This window comes from Vanellus vanellus (assembly GCF_965231255.1).
Source record: "Vanellus vanellus genome assembly, chromosome: 2".
NCBI classification, from domain to species: domain Eukaryota; kingdom Metazoa; phylum Chordata; class Aves; order Charadriiformes; family Charadriidae; genus Vanellus; species Vanellus vanellus.
Window position 1 is genome coordinate 91,173,253 of NC_138906.1, and position 19,503 is coordinate 91,192,755.

The window sequence follows — 19,503 nt, forward strand, 5'->3', positions numbered from 1 at the left end:
CACAGCCAAGTTTGAACATCCTTGTTTCTGTACTAGCAAAATTTTCCCAGTACACACAATTTATCTGTAGAGAATTTAGCTTTATCTAAATTCTCTCCACGTTCTTTAACAATTTGGAGGTAGTCTGTGCATATTCAAATATGTTCTTCGAGTCATTTTGCAGCAATACGCAGTCAGTTCACCCAGCTGGTTAACCTAAGGTCAGTGGCATAAAATCATTAACTTGAGAGCAAGGAGCTACATAAATCTGTGTTACATTTAGTTGGCATTTTTTGACCTTTGTGCATTAATTGGTAATTTTCATTTAAGCAATAGTTTGTAAAAAATTAACCATGCCCTACTGTTACCTTGTTCATAAAACATTTGGCTCAACTTAAGGATTTTTTCCTTATGTTCAGTTTTCTTTTTTCCTGTCTCGGTGTTTGAATGCATTCCTTATTTAATATTAGATAACTACAATTTTCTGCTCTGCCTTTCACTAGTGTATTTTTATTGGCACCTTCATTAAGTATCCTTCTTCAAAAGTCTGCAGTATCTGATGCTAAAGCTGGTTTAGAAAAATAATTTCTTGACACTGAAAAGGTCAGCTATGAAATATTTTAAGTCTTTGGAGAAAAATATCACATTTAATCTAAGTATAATTTTATCTTTCTACACAGTAGCTGTTTCCTTTTTTTTTCCCCTTCAAAATCCTAAGTCCTGTATTAAGCCTTCACAGTCTATACTAAAGTTAGTTATGCATTGCTAACAAGGATGTACACACAAAGAAAAGTGAAAGAATGGGCTTCATCACTATTTAAATAATTTGTGATGGGTGCCTGGCTGGTTGGACTTTATTTTTACTATATTACTGTAGGGCACAGAAGCCCTAGTTATGTACCAGGTCCACGCTGAAGAGTTTGTAACATATGTAACTCTAAAAAGATTATTATTTATAAAAAAACAACCCAATGGGTTTATTGGGTTGCATTTTAGATCTGACAGTAATCAGTATGTTCACAATGCTGCTGTGATGATTCAAAAATTCAATAATCTAAGATACCGTTGTATTTTGATCTTTTTCAGTGTGGTATGCTGGCATGTTCACAACTGAATATTTTTTGTTCTTTAGTGTCGCACATGGCTAACGAATCGAGGCCCTGCCCATGTGATATTGGAGACAGGTTTGACTATGGAGGCCGTGGGCAGGAAGTACAAGTTGAGCACATCAAAGCGTACATTTGCAAACCACCTGCCAGCACAGACAAAGCTGTGATCGTGATTCATGATATATTTGGATGGCAACTCCCAAACACCAGATACATGGCTGATATGCTTGCAGCTAATGGATACATGTAAGAAATACTACTGTTTTCAAAGTGTCCTTTTAATAAGAAAGGTTGTTGAACCAACTATTTCCTTTTTTTTTTTTTTATATAAGCCATACAAACAAATAATTTCATAGCCTTCACTTATATGTTTCTCTAAAGAGTTTTCTGTTTGTTAAAACTCTGTAAGAGTCTAACATGTCGAGTAGTCCTACCGTAATGAGACAGTAGGCAAGGACAGAAGAAGAGAGAGGAAATAGAGACAAATCTCGTTCTGCATCTGTCATCATCCGTGAGCCCGAAGCAGCCTACTTCCCCCCTCCCGACGCAGCTTCTGTGCAACTTTGCTGTTATGGTAAAAATTCCAGAGAAGCTGAAAGTCATTCCGTGAAGGTAAAGTGTAGCAGCTTGTGCCAAAGAAAGAAACAAGTTCTCAAATATATGAAAAGCATATTGGGTCCCATCTTTCCTGTGTTATGGGGTTAGCGTTACTTCTACCCCAAATGTACGTACCATGGAAATTGTAGGGCTTTTCTTTTTTTTTTTTAATTTGGTAGGAAACCAGTAAGGATTTTCAATTGCAGTTAAAAATTTATGAAATTAATTAATGAATTTTAACAGGACAAAATTTGTCTGAAAGTTATGCTAAGTGTCCTTATTAGACATAAAAAAATAATGAGGGTTGCCTGTATGGTGCTTTGATGTAGATTAAATTCTGTGCACGTTCAACAAAATGAATTTGTTGTAAAGTACACATGAACTTCCTTTTAATCTTTTCTCAATATTATTTCATGGGCATAAAATGTTTTCATTTTTCTTGCAGAGCCATCTGCCCAGATTTTTTTGTTGGACAAGAAGCTTGGAAACCTTCTAATGACTGGGCGTCCTTCAATGACTGGCTGAAAACCCGAAATGCCGGCAAAATAGACAAGTACAACCCTTGTTCCTTGTCCGACGAGTGGACATCCTTCTTTTATAGGAATTTTTGCCTCAGTGAAGATGCAGGATTAGATCCTAAATCATTAATTGGTCAAATACAGCTGGATGTCCACTAACAGAAATTTCATGCAGCTTGTAGGTCAAACTTATAGTTATGTGAGGGGTGCTTTTTGAAGAACTGTAGAACTTTGATCAAGAATAAAAGCGCCCACTGTTTACCTGTGCAGAGAGTAGAAATGAGATGAATGACTCAAAAAAAAAGAATGGGCGAAGGCTAGAAAATGCAGCTTCCTCCTTCTGCTGCAGTTTGATTCAGTTCCTGCAGGCAGGCACAACTTCCATGATTTCAGATAGGGTGCAGATGTAGTCACCAAACACTTTTTAACTCGGGAACATTGGTCCTGGTCCCCATCAGATCCCAGCTAGTTCAAAGCATACTACTTTCCCATCCTTCTGCCGATCTTTTTCTCATTTTTATCTGACAGGTAGCTTGATTGCATAATGTTACTGCTGATTTTGAAGCAACAATTTCAAATTTGCTTCCACAATTTAATAAAATATTTGCCTCCCCAATGAGAGATAGTTTACCTATCTTCATCTTTGTGATAATGGGATGCTCTTGACTGTGTCTCTTAACCTTTTGTTGTGTTAGCCTATGAGACAACTATTGCCATTTGTGAAGTTAATTGGGCTGCTTAGTCACCTTAGGTTCTAGTAACAGTGATCTAGAAAGACTGATTTTCTCCTTTCTTTCTCTCCCCTGAAGTTTCTCTTGTATTTTAGAAATGAATAATAGTAAACTAGTGTTGTGGGCTGAGCCCAGCCAACAGCCAAGCACCTATACCGCTGCTCACTCATTCCCCCCAAGAGGGACAGAGGAGAGAATAGAAGGAACAAAAGCCAGAAAATTCATGGGTTGAGATAAAGACAGTTTGATAAGCGAAGGAAAGAGAAAAAACAGGAGTGATGCAAAGACATTCACTCACCATGTTCCACAAGCAGACTGATAGCCAGCCAGTCTGTGAGCGGCAGCCACCTCGGAGGCCAGGGGAACAGAGCTAGAGTCTTAATTCACTTTCATTTACATGTCTCAGAGAAGTTGATGTCATCCTGAAGTTTCTAAGCGAGCAATGTGGTGCAAAGAAGATTGGTGTCATTGGGTTTTGCTGGGGTGGAGCAGCAGTGCAACATCTGATGCTGAAAAATCCTCATTTAAAGACAGGGGTGTCCCTCTACGGTAAGTCTCAAAATACCTATTACATTCTGAATAGACATGACTGGTGCAGGAACTTATTTTGTAGGAGTATTACTGTAACAAAATTCAGTGTGACATCTTATGGAAGAAGATGATTTTATTATACAAAATCTTTAAGCAATTTGATTTTGCACACTCGCATTTTTGCAGTTAAACATAACCAGCAAGATCTGTGCACTCATGTGGCACGGCCGGGATCACTTCTCGACATAGCGTACAAGGGGCACCAAATGCTGAGGCCTCACTATGGCTCAGGTTCCTCTCGTCTGGCGATGACAAAATGGTTTCTGGGCGCATCTTTTATATCTTTGAGGAGTCAGCAGTTACTGTGAGGTGGATCTTCGCCACAGTATCTTGCTTACCTCAGTCTGCGTAAGTCTTAGGACGGGTTGCTGCCCACTGTCTGGTTTTCATTGTTTGGAAAACCTGTTTGACTCACACGTCTGTGCTCTGTTCCCCTGTTGGGCTAACAGGGAAAGACATGGCAGTAGTGATACGCTGCAACCCTTTTGCTGTCCTTCTGTTAGAGTGCAGGGTCTTCTGCCAATGAGTCATCTGGGCTGGGGGCTGCACAGGCTGCAGACCTTCAGGTCGTGACGTGAACGCATTATTCCTCAGTGTTACTCCTGACAGTGGCCCCTTGTTACTAATATGAACCATTTTTTAACTCTCTGTTTTAACCCTTGCGCTCTCGCACTTCCGTTCTTAATGCATTTATGCTGCCTTTAATATTTTTGTTATAAGCCTCTGTACTTCCATATAACCCAGAGCAATTTATATTCATTTTAGGTGAAAGGAAGTTGAAGGTATTTTTCCAGAAAGTTTATGGGGATTATTTTGCTGCACTGATTTGCTGATCAGCGGAGTCAATTCAACAATGCTACTTGCTATTTTTTTGTTTTTCTGTTGTAAAAATTTCAATAATGAAAAGAGTGGCCAAGGTGGTAACTAGTTAGCTTTGCTATGACCAGAATTCAAAGATACTTGAACAGTGAAAATTACAGTATCGATTTATTATGAATTTATGTCAGTATAAATATGTGTACACTGAAATCCTAACCACATACCTGGAATGGTGAATATTTATAATTGTCTTAGAAATGGCCATGCCAAGCTAGAGGCCAGGAACTCTGAAGTGTTAATCTTTCACAGGACCTGACAGTGTCTCTGATAGTGGTCAGATGCAGATGCTCAAAGAAAACCACAAGAATGGGGCTAACGTAACAATTCTTCCCTGACTTTTTCAGACAGAGCTGATCTTTCTGTCTTCAATGCCATCCCAAATCACAGCAAGTTCTCAAAACAAAAGGGACTTTTGAGCAAAGCGTGTTTAATTCCATTACAAGCTGATCAGCTCTAGCTGATCAGAATGTCTTTTATTTTGGTGGTGTGGCTTTGGTAGCGATTTAACCACTTTAAGTAGCATGACTCATTGTATGTGGCTCTTCTTCTTCCCTAGGAGTGATCAGGTTCTTTGAGGACAGGTCCAACTTGCTTCATCCCACCTTCTTCATTTTTGCTGAAAAGGATGACCACATCCCATTGGAGCAGGTGAGTTTCCCATCAGAGATATTTGTCTTTTTAATGCTTTTCATGCTTGATTTGTAATTTGATATTTAATTAAAAGAAAGTAGAAAACTAATTTCCACTTTTCTTCTTCTTTCACTAACTCTTACAGTAGTTCAACACAAACTTAGGTTGTTTATACCCAAATCAAAAAGTTTTACAGTGACACTAAAAACTGTGTTCTGTTTTTGTTGCAAAGTATAGCTCATTTATATATGAGAGTTCCTAGGAGGAAAAGGACAAGAATCCAAAGGAAGACTTCTGTCAAGTTTAAGATAGGAGACCCTCTTTAATCATACTGATGTTGCATAAGCAGAAAATCCCCAGCTGTACCGGTGGAACCACTAGTTACAGGAAAATTAAAAAATCCTGTGACTATCCTTTTCCTTCCCCCACTGTCCTGCAGAGCTTCTCCTTTCTGGTACTCTGTCAACAGCCTTCCTGAGGAGCATGGGTGGAGAATGACTGGAGAAAGATGATTATCTACTAAGGGGATCAAAGAGGAAGAGATGCTTTCATTGAGTGGTGTTGGCTTTAATTTTCCTGACAAAAGTGTCAGTAGCTTTGAACTGCCGATTTTCTATCTGTGCATCTCCTTCCTCAATTTCAAGTTAATTCAAAATCTTGTTGTACCCCCCCCGCCTTATTTTTCTTTTGTGAGGTCTATCAGCAGTAACTTGTACAGTGATCACTACATGCTAACCTTCTCATGACATTGAGCAATAGGTGTTTTTACCTCTACAGGTATTATTACAGTAACCCATATTCTTGTTTTGCAGTTTTATACAGTCACATGCTGTTATTTTACTGGAGAAAAAAAGCCTAGCTAAATAAAGAAAATGTAGTAACAGAAAGGCCTTTGGGTCCAAAATTAGTTGAAGAGAAAATAAAGGCAAGGACACACCGTGTCTGTCTCCCAGAAAAGTGAAAAAACAGGACAATTTGAGGACTGTTAATACATAACATGTTAACTCCATACTCAACCAACATGGGACGTTCTGTGTTACAGGTCACCCTACTGGAGCAGAAGCTTAAACAAAACTGTAAAGTTGATTATGAAGTTAAAATTTACCCTGGACAGACGCATGGGTTTGTACATCGCAAAAGAGAAGATATCAATCCTCAAGATAAACCTTTTATTGAGGAAGGAAGAAGGGATATGATCAACTGGCTGAATAAATATCTTTAGCATAAATAAATGCCCATAAGATAAATCAATTGTTGTAGGAAATCAGAAAACAATACAGTCTATATTGATTAAAATGTTCTTAAACCCATGAAAATATTTTTTAAAACTCTTTTGCAATGACACTACTTATTTGCACTTATTTTCTAAGTAGTTGTTTAGAGATGGCTTTTCAAATGCTGAAAGGTATAAATGTAAAAAAGATTTTTAAATTTGATCTTGTGTATCTTAAAATTATTAGAATCTCATGTCAGATATTTTCTAGAATCTCAAAGTTTCACTTTTTTATATTAATGTAATATAATAAAAAATCATTGAAACTCTGCCCATGCTTGAGAAATGCTCTCCTAAAAGCCATGCTTAGACTTATTGAGCTGTGGGATTTTCAGCTCTGAGATTTTCAGCTTTGAGGTAATCATAGTTCTGGTTTGGAAGGCTGGGACGTTTTCTTGGAAACAGAATATCCTATTCAGAATTCATAAAAACAGAGCTAGAAAGAGGGAAGGGGAAGGACTATGGGAAGGAATGTATGCAGACTGAGAGGGGGCTGCAAAAAGTTGGGAACTATAACTGAAGTGAGGAGACTAGAGGAACACGCAGGAGCAGAGAAGAAGGACCTGAACAAGTCGGAAGAGGGTAGGACACAAAAAGACTGTGAAGTGCAGGAAAACTCAGAAGAGAAAGAACAAAGCAGGAACAGGAGACTACCATCAGACATACACAGAGCATAGGAAGAAAATACTAGTGAAGACTTCCAATCCCTCTTCTTCCATTTCCAGACTGCCTCACACAATCGCCTTCCCTCTGCCCTCCCACAGCTGGTGGCACACGCCAGGCCAGCCCAAAGTGGTCTGTGATGGAGCTGCAGCTGCATGCGTGTCTTTGAACTCCCTAATGCCTCTGCTTCGGAGTCTCCCACCAAGTGGGTCCCACCTCAGGTCCCACACCCTCAGCAGCTCTTCAGCCATCCCTCCATCTCGAGCCTCTTCTTCATGCCACTCCTTCACCTTCCTCCTGCAAGGCACCACGTATCTCCCATGAGAAAATTGTTCTCCCTGCACCACACTGGGTTGATATTAAAGAAACTCTCCTGTCTTTCAAAAAGATTTCATGTGGACCTCTGAGATAAAAGTGAAAAAGTTTCCCTTGCTCCTTGGCTTACGCCCTTGGTCAGCAATTACTGCTGTTCTCGGGTTTGGGCACTGAACATCGTGTTTCCACCTCCTTGCTGTTTAATTTCAGGAGAGATGAGCCTGTTCCTGATGGGTCTAGCCAGCACAGGGAAAACCTCTTCAGGTCTGCAAGGCGTTGTTGCCATGAGTCATGCTGGTGAAAACAGTCTCTCCACATCGGGTGTGAGAAGTTCCATGATGCCCTCCCTGATCCTACCCTTGGGCTGGATCTGCGGGGCTTCCCGGTGACATACAGATGGAGGGAAGGACTGAATGATGACTTCTGAGCTTCCTGCCAGTCCTGACATGGCTCTGGACTCAACATCTTGAGGAGAAACAGTTTCTCATGGGAGAATTGCAGACACCTCTGTTCAGTGACACGTGTGCCTGTGCAGCTCTGGGGTAACGGGAGGAGAGCAACGCACAAACCCTCCTGGAAGAAGGCAACGTGGGTATGTGCTTCAGATAAAGAGTCTGTAAAGTGTGAATTCAATTCCCAGCTATGGATTCATGCCCAGTTTATCAGGGTTGCTATAAGAACAGACAGAGATGATGAAATCGAGCTCCCTACAACTATTGTCTCACATGAATTTTAAATAAAAGAGTCTTGGTTTCTCGGAAGGTAATATCTTGGCTGGCAAACCATTCCAGTTTGTTTTTTTATGTGAATGAACAGATGTCTCGGGCAATCGGGCTAAGCTTTGCCAAATTGCTCCTGAGACAGGGGAAGACTGTGAAACCGAGGAGTATTTTTTCAAAATTCATTGTCCTTGGAGAATTCAGAGTGGTTTGCTACAGGACAGGTATTGCATTTCATTGTGTTGTTTGTTTTTTTTTTTTTTTTTTTTTTGTAAAAGAACGGCATCTAAGATGGAAAACTCAGATTTTCACCAGTGTTAACATTTACTTTACTAGAAACCACACAAACATTCTCAAAACTCGCGTTTGAGAATATCCATTGTGTCTGGAGAGCACTGACATATCGGTGTATGGGTTAGACATTACAAACTTAGGTTTGTAATGTTCGGTTCTACCAAACTTAGCAGCCTTGATATAAGGTAAATTAGCTGCAGAAAAAACACCAGGGTAGGCACAGTAGCCATGTAAGGCCTGATCAGGGGACCTCATGCAGGTGCTTTTGTTCCCCTGGGCGTTGTGCTTTCTTGTCATTTCCTTTCTGGTAACTTTAGAGCTCTTTGATAAGTTCCAAACAAATTTGACAGAACAGTGAAGTCCTCAGTGCTATTTCATTCTTCTGCATTTCTGGAAAATCTGGACGGCACAGAGGAGATGGACTCGCTGCACTGAGCAAAACAGTGTGTGTGGTGTGGATTCATCGGTTCTTTGTATTATTGAGGCCGCTGGCTGGTCAGTCAGCACACAGACAGCCTGAACCGCTTGCGTAGGGGTTGTCGAAGGATACAGAAGGGATGTGGATTAAGGAAATGTCAGGGGCAACTGAGATGCAGGGGAGCAGGAGAGCAGAGGGAATGGGCTGAGGGTAACCCTGGGCATGTGGGGGACTGAGACCCTATTGGGGACGATCACACAGTATGTGGACAAAATGGAAGGGAGAACCTAGAAGAGCCCTAATCTCACCTTTTGTAGGCTGAGTGGGATTTTGATCACTGAGAAACTGCTACACTGAGGAAGGCTTATGGCCTGCACATAAGGAAACCTTGATGGCTAAGTGAAGAAAATTGTATGGACTAAAGTGAAAGAGGTCTCCCAGAGGAAAACCTCAGGGACTGGAGATAGATCGGACAGCAGAACATGGTGAAGATTGGAGTCCTGAAGAACAAGAGCACTTATCCTGTCCACCGCTGTATATGAACCACTGGATCCTCTGCCTTCTTGGAAGCTGAATTCCAGGTTCTGATTTCTGCTCTCTGGCACAAGTATTTTGGTAGCATCTGATACCATTAATTGGTTTAATAATATACAGATTTAACTTCTAGTTCTTCATTTGCTTACTTTTTTACACACTGAGTGGGAGCTTTTTTATGGGTTTCCAGTTTAATCTTTATTTTTAATCAACAAGATGACTCTTCAACTCTGCTTCATTTTCTGCATTCCTCTCTTGTCAAGTTAGCGTTTATTGTTTATTTGATGGTGTTGGGTTTTTTTTACTATGATGTCTAAAATGGATTGTCACTATTTTATCTTAATCATTTTTTCTCAGCTGTTTTGACTCCTAAACTCCAAACAGGAATGGGCTTTCAGTGTACAGGCCATAGTCAGCAAGGACAAAGAAAGCACTGCCCCACCACCCACCCATGCACATGTGCGTGCATACACAGCAGCGTCAATATTCCCATAACATAATGTGCATTCAGTCAGTATAAAAAATACCTAATACCTTCTAGCCTGCAGGCACGATGGCATCTGTGCTTTATGGCAGGTTATAAAAGGCGGTGCACTTGCTTTAGAAATGTGTCCCTCTGCACAGCGCCAGCTGTACTAGTGTGAGGAGCAGTTCTCCTTCCTCAGCTGCAATCTCTGGCTCTGAGGAACTCTGCTGCTAGGACTTGGAGGGGTTTTTTGTCTTTGCCTTCTTCAGAGCAGACCCTAGGGAAGAAGCTGAATGATTGCTGTGTTGGATTAGTGAGGCTTCAGGGCCAGAGGACTGACTAGAAGTTGAACTTGATGGAACTTGGGGAACTTGGGGAAGATGTGGTAGAGGTGACTACACCCATAGATTCAGCTCCAGCCTACCTGAGGGCCCTGCTGTAATTAATTTTGGCCACGTCCACAGGGATGCCAAGCTTGTTATTTAGATCTGTAGTTGCCTACCTAGCATAGGTTTTAATCAAACTGGACATTTTTCCTTTAACTAATGACACTTCAATGTGTTTCACCACAGGCAATGAGTGGTAGCTTAGCCTCTAGAAAGGTGTAGTGAGGGCACCATTTTTCAGCTAGGTAGTTTTGTCACAGGGACACAAAACAGTCTAGCTTCATTTCATTTAAGGTAAAAAAAAAATAAAGGTAGACCCACAAAGAGTCCTTTGCTGCAGGGCTCCCGTGGGAAGAGTGATAGGAGTTTGGTGCCTGCCTCCTCTTTATGCCTTCAGAAACCTCCCTCAGCACATTTTAGTTATTTGCCTGTTTCTCATCTTTGGCACTGAAGTATATCAAAGTCCAGCAAACAACAGAATGCTGAATTTCAGAAAGTGGGGAGTGGAATGGGCTAATAAAGCTCCAAAACAAAGTTCCCCTTTCAGACCGTGGAGCAGATGGTGGCACCTGTGGCAATACATTTCCTTCCCTTCCCGCCACTGCTATATTAAGAGCTGGTGAGGAAATTTTGCATCTGGGCTGGTAGTTTGCCATGAACTTCAGCAAAGCTATGATAATGTTATTTGCTAAGGGGATTGCAAATTACTCCAACCGCACTATTAAACTGTTCTTTAGTTTTCCTTCCAGGTGTTGAACTTACAGATTGTTTAAGATTTCTTTAAGGTTCTTTCTTTTTTTTCCAGAATCCTTAGACAATTAACAAAGTTGCCGAGATGCCTCGGAGGGGTGGCTAACCACAAGTGAAAACCTCACGTCTTTCAGTAAAGACAAAATATTATTGCTTCCTCTGACTCCTTTGAGCAAAAAGCGGAAGGTAATTTTTAGGCACTGGTGTTTGCAAGGGGAAAGAAATGCAGGGAGAAGGGGTGGTTTGCATGTTGCTGTATATCTTTTCAAACACTGTACTTCGTAGTGCTCTGTGACGTTGCTTTAGAGAGCAGTGAGCTGTGAAAAGTCCCCTTCTGAGGGGGACTGTCACTGCGAGTGGCTGTGGGCAGCAGGGCCGGTTAGCAGTGCAAGGTAAGGGGATCCCATCAGATGGTTTGAATAGAATGAGCGCTTGTTATTGCCCCAGGTTTTCCCTGTTTTGCTCACCCAGCTGGTTTAACTCTGACCTCACTCAGATTTTTTTTTCTTTCTGAGAGACACGGAGATAACCTGGGGCAGGCTCACTCGTGTCCGTTATCCACTACAGGGGAAATCAACTTCTGGCTCCACAGGGCAAGGTAAAGCAGAGCTCACCTCCTGCTCAGGTGTATTCCTGATGTATACAGGATATATTTTCAGATGTGATAACCAGAGATACGTTCTCTCTTTATAGTGGGATATAATAAACAGTGGAAGAGAAATTAAATAAATAAAACGGTGGAACCCATTTTGCTAACGCCACTATAAAAACACATCATTAAAATCTCTCGAAGCCAGAAAAATGGAAGTAACAATGCCCTGCAGCAATGTTATTTCTTGCTGCTCATTTCCAGCCCCCGCTCTGCTGATGTCGCTTTGCTAGGGAACAGCAAGGCAGGGAGCAACGCTGTTGTGTTTGGCTTTGTCACGGCTGCTGCAAGCAGCCATCGACTTGTTCCACTCGCAGCCTGAGCCAGGCTGGAGCTGCGTAGCCCCGCCAGCAGGGCGCTTCGCTTAAACAATCTCAGCAGCTTTTGTCAGTTTGAAATCATTATTCACAGCCAAAGGGCTTCCAGGTGGGACTGGACTTGTACTGCAGTGGCTGGCAACGTGGCTGGAGTGCACATAATCCTGTTTTTTTTTCCTCTGCAAAATACTGCTGAGGTCCAGCCCTAATTATCTGTCTTTGTAGCACCTCACTCTTGCACTTTTCTCTCTTTTTGCAGGCTAAATATCTGCGAGCAGCTACCTATGGCAGGTGGTTACAGGCGGAGCAGCAGAGACCACAGAATAGGAAGAGATGGCACAGCTTTAGGGTGTTTCTGGTAGGGCAGGGAAGAAGGAGGCAGAAGGGGTGAAACTGGAACAGGCAAAGAGTGAAGAGTTCCCAGGTGGGAGGAAGAGGGAAAAGACGGTTGCCTGTGAAAGGAAAAGGTGTGAGAGTCAGGCGCTGAAGGGGGCAGAGAGTGCTGCTGGGTGCTGAAAATGAGAGAGTTGTGGGAAGATTAGAGGATTGAAGGACCTCAGAGAGAAGGAAAAGAAACACTGTAAACAAAAGGAAAAGAGACCTGGGGCTGACCCTTGAAGGCCACCTTCACTAGTCCACATATATCTTACCCATGCAGACTGGTTTACCTTGCCAAGGATCTGCTGAGTAAGTCATGTCTGTCCATGAGGACAGAGGGGTGAAAAAACAAATAGGCAAGTGAAAGGTGTAGGAGGCAGATGGTAAGGCAGGATAGCCAGAAGTGGGGTGTCCGGATGGGGAAAAATACTAGCAATGATGGTACTTCCTGAAAGTCACAGATATCTGTTATGGTTTGAGAAACCTGTAACAATTTGTTGTTGTTTAGACAATCATTCTATCACCTGATGACCCCTCCCCACCAGGGAAAGGGAATTGGGATAAAACAAGGAAACCTAGGGGTTGAAATATAAACAGATTTAATAGAGTAACACAAGATAATTAACATTAATAACACTAAAGAACCAATATTGATCCCAATACCAATACAGAATATGTAAAGATTATAAGCCAATTCTATCAGTAGGAAGCTGTGCACTCCCAGCAGGGGACAGCAAACGTAGGACACTGTGAGTGCTGCGGCTTCGGGAGGAAGGGAAAGTCTCAGGGGTCTGGCATTGGGGCAAGAAGTTCTCAGGAAGCAGTCATCAAGGGAGAGAGAGAACTTTGCAGCAAACTTCTTAATTTATGTTGAATGTGATGTTCATGGTATGAAATGAGGCTGTTTGCCACCTTGGGTCAAGTGCCCGGGTCTTGCTTCTTCTCATCCCTGCACCTGGCAAGCTCGAAGTCGCTGAGACCTTGAAACCCACATACCATATCTGGCTATAAAGTAAATATTTTCACAAATTCAGACACTAGAGTCTTCTAAAAGTGCAGTCTTCCCAAGTATTAGAAGAGAAATTAGTCCTGTGTCACTCAAACCAGGACAGTATCCCATGCCTCTCCTCCATCTCCCTGACTTAATCAGCTCTGGCTGAGCACTAGATATCATTAGCAGAGGTACATCAGTTGGAGAGGGGCAAAAAGCCAGTGGTACTAAGTGGAGGTAGAGCCCCTCTGTGGAGAGAGCTAAAGGTAGATCTGCTTCAGAGGAGAGGCAGCACCGGAGAGGCAAGGCAGGGGACATTTCTATTTCCAGGTGCCCTAGAGATTTGAGGAGACTCCTTGCTACCACTAAGCTGTTCTCCATCACACTGCAGGCAACGGCACTGTAAGAGACAAACAGCCTTGTGTTGCTTCGTGGCTGTTGCTGGGTGATTTGTAGATCTTATGCCAAAGTGCAAAGTTAAATTCCTAGGGACTGCTGAACCCAGCAATAATGGCAGGAGGTAGACAGTGAAGTTGGTGGGATGATGGAAGTTAATCCTCAGTAAAACAAAAGCAACTTGGGGAAAAATGGACATCTGGGATTTTTCTGAGCTCCCACCCACCCCCTTCTCTTGCTGAGCCCTAATTTCACTGCCTCCCCAAATGTACTTGTTCTGCTGGGCTGATGCCAAGTGGTACATGCAAAGGGGGTTGAAGGGGAACATGTCAGGATGTCTTGCCAGAAAGACAAGGAGCTAGAAAGCAATTCAAAGGAAAAGGAAATAAACCAAGAATTAATAAAGTGGAACAAGTTTTAAATATTAATTCCTTCTTCTTGCAGGCAAAATGGGAAATGGTGGGTCTGAAGGAAGGAAAAGAGCTGGAAGAGAAGGAAAAGAAAGATGTCTGCACTGTATCATGCTAAAACAGTTGGAGGGAGGCGGGGAGGTGTCAGGAAAGACCTCTGCAGGCTGATGAGGTGGAGAGGGGACCATCCCAAGTCTTGTTGTTTTCCAGCTGGCTCACTGCGAATTGCTGGTGTTTGCTATTCCCATGATATCTCTAATAGCATCTGTCTGATGTACTAAGGACAAGATGCTCCATTCACCACTCAAGAGAAGGATTAGGAATCAAATTGCCATTCCAGCTTGTCACTCACCAAGGAATTAAAATCTTCTTTGAATGTGGAATTTACTGACCCCACGGGAGAGCCTAAGACTAAGGAAATGATGCTTTAAACATGAGATCACTGAAATAAAATAATGCATTAGCTGGAGAGCTTTCAGCTTTCCAAGCTGTGGCTGAGTGCCACTGGGCAACGTTACACAGAGGCACCTAATTCTTGCTCCAGCCAGATCATCACAAATACCCTAGCTGTTTCCTCCTCTGAAGGAATAGCAGAGGAATAGTGCAGGGACCCCAAGAGATGGATAGTTTTTAAAGAGTTTGCGTGGCCTACAGGGAAGAGGTTTTGATCTGTGTCTTTCCTAAGGGAGGAAAATATCTGCTTGATGTCATGTTTTTATCACTGACAGCTGGCCGTGTTCACAAGTCTGGGTCAGTGGCTGTGGAGAAAAGCACTTTGAATTTCATCTGAGCAAAAGACTGATGCTCATAGCGACGACTTAAGTGAACCTATATAGATGTGCCCACACGAGAAGACCATCTTCCTGTAGTGCAAGCCCATGATCTCTGCTAGTTTACCTGTGCTGCGAGGATTTCAGCAGACGTGAGCTGGTACTGAACTAAACGTGCTCAATGGTAAAGAGCAGCAATGTCACTGCTCCAGGAAACTAGATGGTTGGGCAATGACACACAGTCACTTTGGGTACTCTGAGTTCCTCCAGGCATTACTGGCATTTGTGTTTTTAGAAAGCCTGTGGACAATCCCCCCCCCCCCCCCATTTTTTTTAAAAATTACTTTAGAAGTTTCCAGGAAATAAAATATTTTAAAAATTGAACTGTGGATTCAAGTTCTTACTATTTTGTGTGTTGGTTGTGGTTTTTTTTTTGTTTATTTGGTTGTGCTTTTTTTTTTTTAATTATTCTAAGTCTAGTTTCTGTTCATACTACACATAATTCTGTTGGAATAACTCTGAACTTATCTCCTCTGGCATATAAGTGCAATTTGAGCCAAAATGTGCTGCAAATTGAAGCAATTCAGTTGTAGTTGGTGGAGTTACTATGGACTGATGGAGGTACAAAAGACTGAGATGAGACTCAAGGCCGAAACCTCTTTTTCTGTTCCCTGTTTTGCATGGGTTGGATAATACATTTTGGTTTAGCATCTTGGTATGTCCACTCGTATTGGCCAAGCCTACTCAGGATTTTTCCAAACCTGTTCAGTACATCCTTTCACAGCTTTCTGTGTGCACTGCCGTATGTCATAATAATAATATGTTACTGCCTCACATGACATCTCTGGTGTTTAGACCTCTAACTATGAGCACAGTTTTGGGGTCCAGCCAGGAACAAGAAGATCATGAATTTGAGAAGTGCTGAGCACTATTTGCTGTCTTCACCTCTAGTGTGGACTGTGACTTGCTGGCAGCTTTGATGCTTAGGCTTGGGCTGTCCAACTCAAAGACTCAAAACTACAGACTTCTCTGAAAAGATACTCTTAATATCTGAGTTTTCTGGTAAGGAAAAAACATTGCAGAAGAACCTTCCATTGCATGATAACACGAACAAGATGACAACCTGAATGTTTCAGGACACAATAGATGGACATGCTTATGCTGGACATATCCTTTCTGCCTGGTTCTGTGATTAGAAACTGAGAATTAGAAGAGAAAAGCCTCTCCACAAAGTGTGGTAATGTTTTACTATGTATGTGAGGTTGCTGAGAACTGGTGGAGCCAGCAGTTATGACAGGATATAAAAGGGAGGTAGATCAGGGCTCATCTGGAGGATCAGTTCCTTTCATCTCTGGAACAATCCCTGCTAATATCTCAGCACCAGCAGCTCTCTCTGACTCTCTGGTGGGGGAGGACTCTGAACGTCTCACAAGCGAAGCCTCTGTTTTCAGGTGGTCACAGAGGCTGATGAAATCTCCTCTCTGGAAGACTTAAACTGTATCTGAGCTCATCTAGGGATGAAGCACAGCTGGGTATCCTATAGCTTGTGACATGTCTGCAGATCATCCCTCAGAGGGCAATTCCCTGGATGGCCTATGCAAACCGAAAAATCTCCAAGGACCAGAGCAGTAGGCAGGTCCTGCAGGTCCTACAGCTTCTACAGGGCAGGACAGCATGAAGGTAAACCCAGGCTAGCAGGGACCAGGGCCTGCCTGAAGATGGCAAACTGTCCTGCCTCCTTTTTCTGTGGAGACAGAGGAATTGTGGTAGCAGGGCTGTCCGTGGTGAAATCCATATCCTACCCCACGTGTCCATCCAATAATGTCTCACCAGGGTAAGGAGGTTGTTCTGCCTGTTTTGATTCTGTCTCTATATTTGCATGTCTGTTCCCTATTCACTTTTGTCCCAAGTCCTCAGCCATCCACGTATGTAGTTAGTGTCATCTAATACTGGAGATGGATCATTGGACCACAGTAACAAGGAAAGTAGAAGCTCAGGCCCCGAGAGTCCCCAGCTGAGAAGAGCTTAGATTTAACAGATCACTTCTGTGGAACTGAATTACAAATCAGCTAAATGAATCTATACAATTAATGCACTTTCTCTTAGTTTAATATCACCCTCTAGTGTCCCTTGAGTCCAGTTTCCACATATTATATTTTTCCAGACAAGTCTTGATTATCTTTCCTCTGCCCCCCAATAGTATCACCTTGCAGGTGCAGCAACAGCCACACCAGCAGCCATGCTTCTGGGAAAGAGACACGAGAATTCAGCTTTTGAGAGCTGGATTTGAGAAGACATCAGACTTCAGATGTTTCTCCCAGGGGGCTTAGGAAACTTTAAAGCTCCTTTCATTTATGTCTGTCTGGGAGAGAAGCCTTGGGGTACAGATGCTTCTTCCATGTAATATATTTAGACTTCCAAAAAGGCATTGACAGATTCTTCACCAGAAGTTACTACAGGAGCTAATTTGCTACAGGGCCGGAGGAAAGCTTCTTTTATGGAATTAAAGCTGAGTAAAGTACAAGAGGCAAAGGGTAGGGTGCACAGAACACTTCTCAGGGTGAAGAAGAATAAGCTGTGAGGATAGTCCAGGTATTGCTCCTGAGATTATTTTTATTCAGTGTCTTTATGGATGACCTGGAGAAGTGACTAAACTGTGAAATTTCCAAGTTTGAGGATGATACCGACTTGCCTTGGATGGTCAAATACTGTTCTGATGGCAAGGAACTTCAGAAGGATCCCACAAAACTAAGTGGTTGGGCAGAAAAGTTTCAGATGAGCTTCAACATAGATACATGTAAGGTAATACATTTCAGGAAAATAATCTAGCACATTCCTACATGATGCTGAACTCAGACCTCAGATCAGGAAGGAGATCCTGGAGTTGTAATTTATTACCCTATACAATGGGCTTATGCAGCAGCAGCCAAACTAAATCTTGGGAGCCATTGGCAAACGTATTTAGAGTTAGATAGAGGGTGTCATTTTAGCACTATATAAAACCTCCATGCATACTCATCTTCAGCAGTGGAGGCTGTTCTGGTCTCAAGAAAGACATGGTGGAGTTTGAGAAGGCACAGGAAAGGGCAACTACAGCAATCAAAGAGATGAAATAGTTGCTCTATGAGGAACTACGAAAAAGGCTGCAGCTCTTCAGTTTGGAGACAGGAAAGCTGAGAGAAGTTATGAGTGAAGTTTATAAAATCTTGAAGGTGGTGGATAAGGTGAACGCAGATCTGTCTTTCATCAAATTCTGCAACATGAAGCTGAGAGCTTTCCTCAGTTACCAGAGTTATTTTCTAAAAGGCTAGGTTGCTCCCCACTCCTCTGATACCATCCCATGGACAATGCACTTGCAGGTGGCCCTTGAAGAGAAAGGATAAATCATCCAGCATGCTGCTGCTTAGGGCTGGCATCCACTCCTCCTCTCGGAACCCTCTGTCCTGTGAGGTCTCTGTTCCACCCACAAGGCAAACTCCCTCCCATATTACCTCCTCAACCCATATGAAATCTGTCACCCGAGCAGGGAGAGGCTGCAGAGGTGACAGGCTAGCCCAGGACAGACAATCACTCGCCAGCTATTTAAATAGCAGCTACGGGGCTGGTTTGGGAGAAGTGGTTGTAGAGCAGAGCCATGGAGCTTATTGCCTTGCCAGCTTTGCCCAAGGGGTGCTGCAGCATACTCGTGCCACCACAGCATTTCATTAGTGGAATGAATGAGAACAGCTGAACTAGATCAGAATAAAACACCATTTAATGCTATATCCCGGATGTGGGACTGTCCAGTGGCAATTTCCTTGTGGAAGATATAAGAGCAAGGAAGTATGTAATAAATCCCCCAAATATTCTCCTAGCCTCCAGCAGTCTGAGACAGATGTTGAATCTTTGTATTTAATTGCTTTTCCTCTGTAGTGTCTCCATCCAGTTATTTTATGAAACCACATAAACATTTATTACCCACGCTCTCCTGAGGCAAGGTGTCCATGGCTGAAGGCTTGCTGCGTAAGGAAGCCTTATGCTTGTTTGGGACCTCCCTCTAGTTCTTGTGTTTTCTCTTTGGAAGAGACAGTGAGCAGTAACTTATTTTCATCTTATTTATTCCCCTCAAGGTTTTATTATACCTATTTATTATAGCTATTACAGCTTTTCTCCTCTGTCATCTTTTCTTTAGAGAAGAAGGTAGTGTTACAGGCAGCGAGGAGCCCATCTCACTGGATGTCTTTCAGAGAAAATCAGACAAACCTTGTTTCCAGGAATGACCTTGGCTGAAGCAGCCCTGGTGGGGGCATGGGGAAGCATGATCTGGCCTCAAGAGGAGCCTCCAGGCACCATCATGATGCAATGCCCCTGACCAGCGCCAGAGCCCAGCTGACTTGTGTGCCCTAAATGTGCACCCACGAGCACTCCCAGCTCCCTGGCCACCCAGACCTGTCAGAAAGCAGGTGCTTGCTGCTGACAGCCCATGGGGGGCATCTCCCTCCCAGTTTTGTGTACGGCCCCAGCAGAAGCCTGTACGCAGTGAGACACTGACACTGGGGACAATGTCCCAGCAGCAGTGGTCCCTGGGGGTGGGTTGTGAAAGATGCTTTGCAGGGTGCTGGCCTGCTACCCCATGCGGATGAAGCTGTAGAAATGAGGTGAGGTAGCACAAGAGGGTTCAGCCTTCCTCAGGGAGCAGGAGCATCTTTTGCTTTCCAGCCCATTGCTAGAGGCAGACATGAAGCTGATGAAAAATTGAGA

General features: G+C 42.9%; 1 protein-coding gene and 1 long non-coding RNA gene across 2 annotated transcripts; both read left to right on the top strand.

The window, feature by feature from the left end:
• Positions 1–1,119: 1,119 nt before the first annotated feature.
• LOC309686894 (carboxymethylenebutenolidase homolog) lies at positions 1,120–6,502 on the top strand (the record flags this gene model as incomplete). The annotated part of the gene is made up of 5 exons (XM_082499689.1): positions 1,120–1,334; positions 2,131–2,238; positions 3,341–3,483; positions 4,961–5,052; positions 6,077–6,502. 5 exons carry the CDS (start codon positions 1,120–1,122, stop codon positions 6,254–6,256), a joined length of 738 nt encoding a protein of 245 aa, XP_082355815.1. The 3' UTR covers positions 6,257–6,502.
• Positions 6,503–11,374: 4,872 nt separating this feature from the next.
• Positions 11,375–14,063, top strand: LOC309669255. The gene is made up of 3 exons (XR_014268894.1): positions 11,375–11,450; positions 12,078–12,176; positions 14,028–14,063. It is a non-coding gene; the product is annotated as an uncharacterized lncRNA (long non-coding RNA).
• Positions 14,064–19,503: the final 5,440 nt, after the last annotated feature.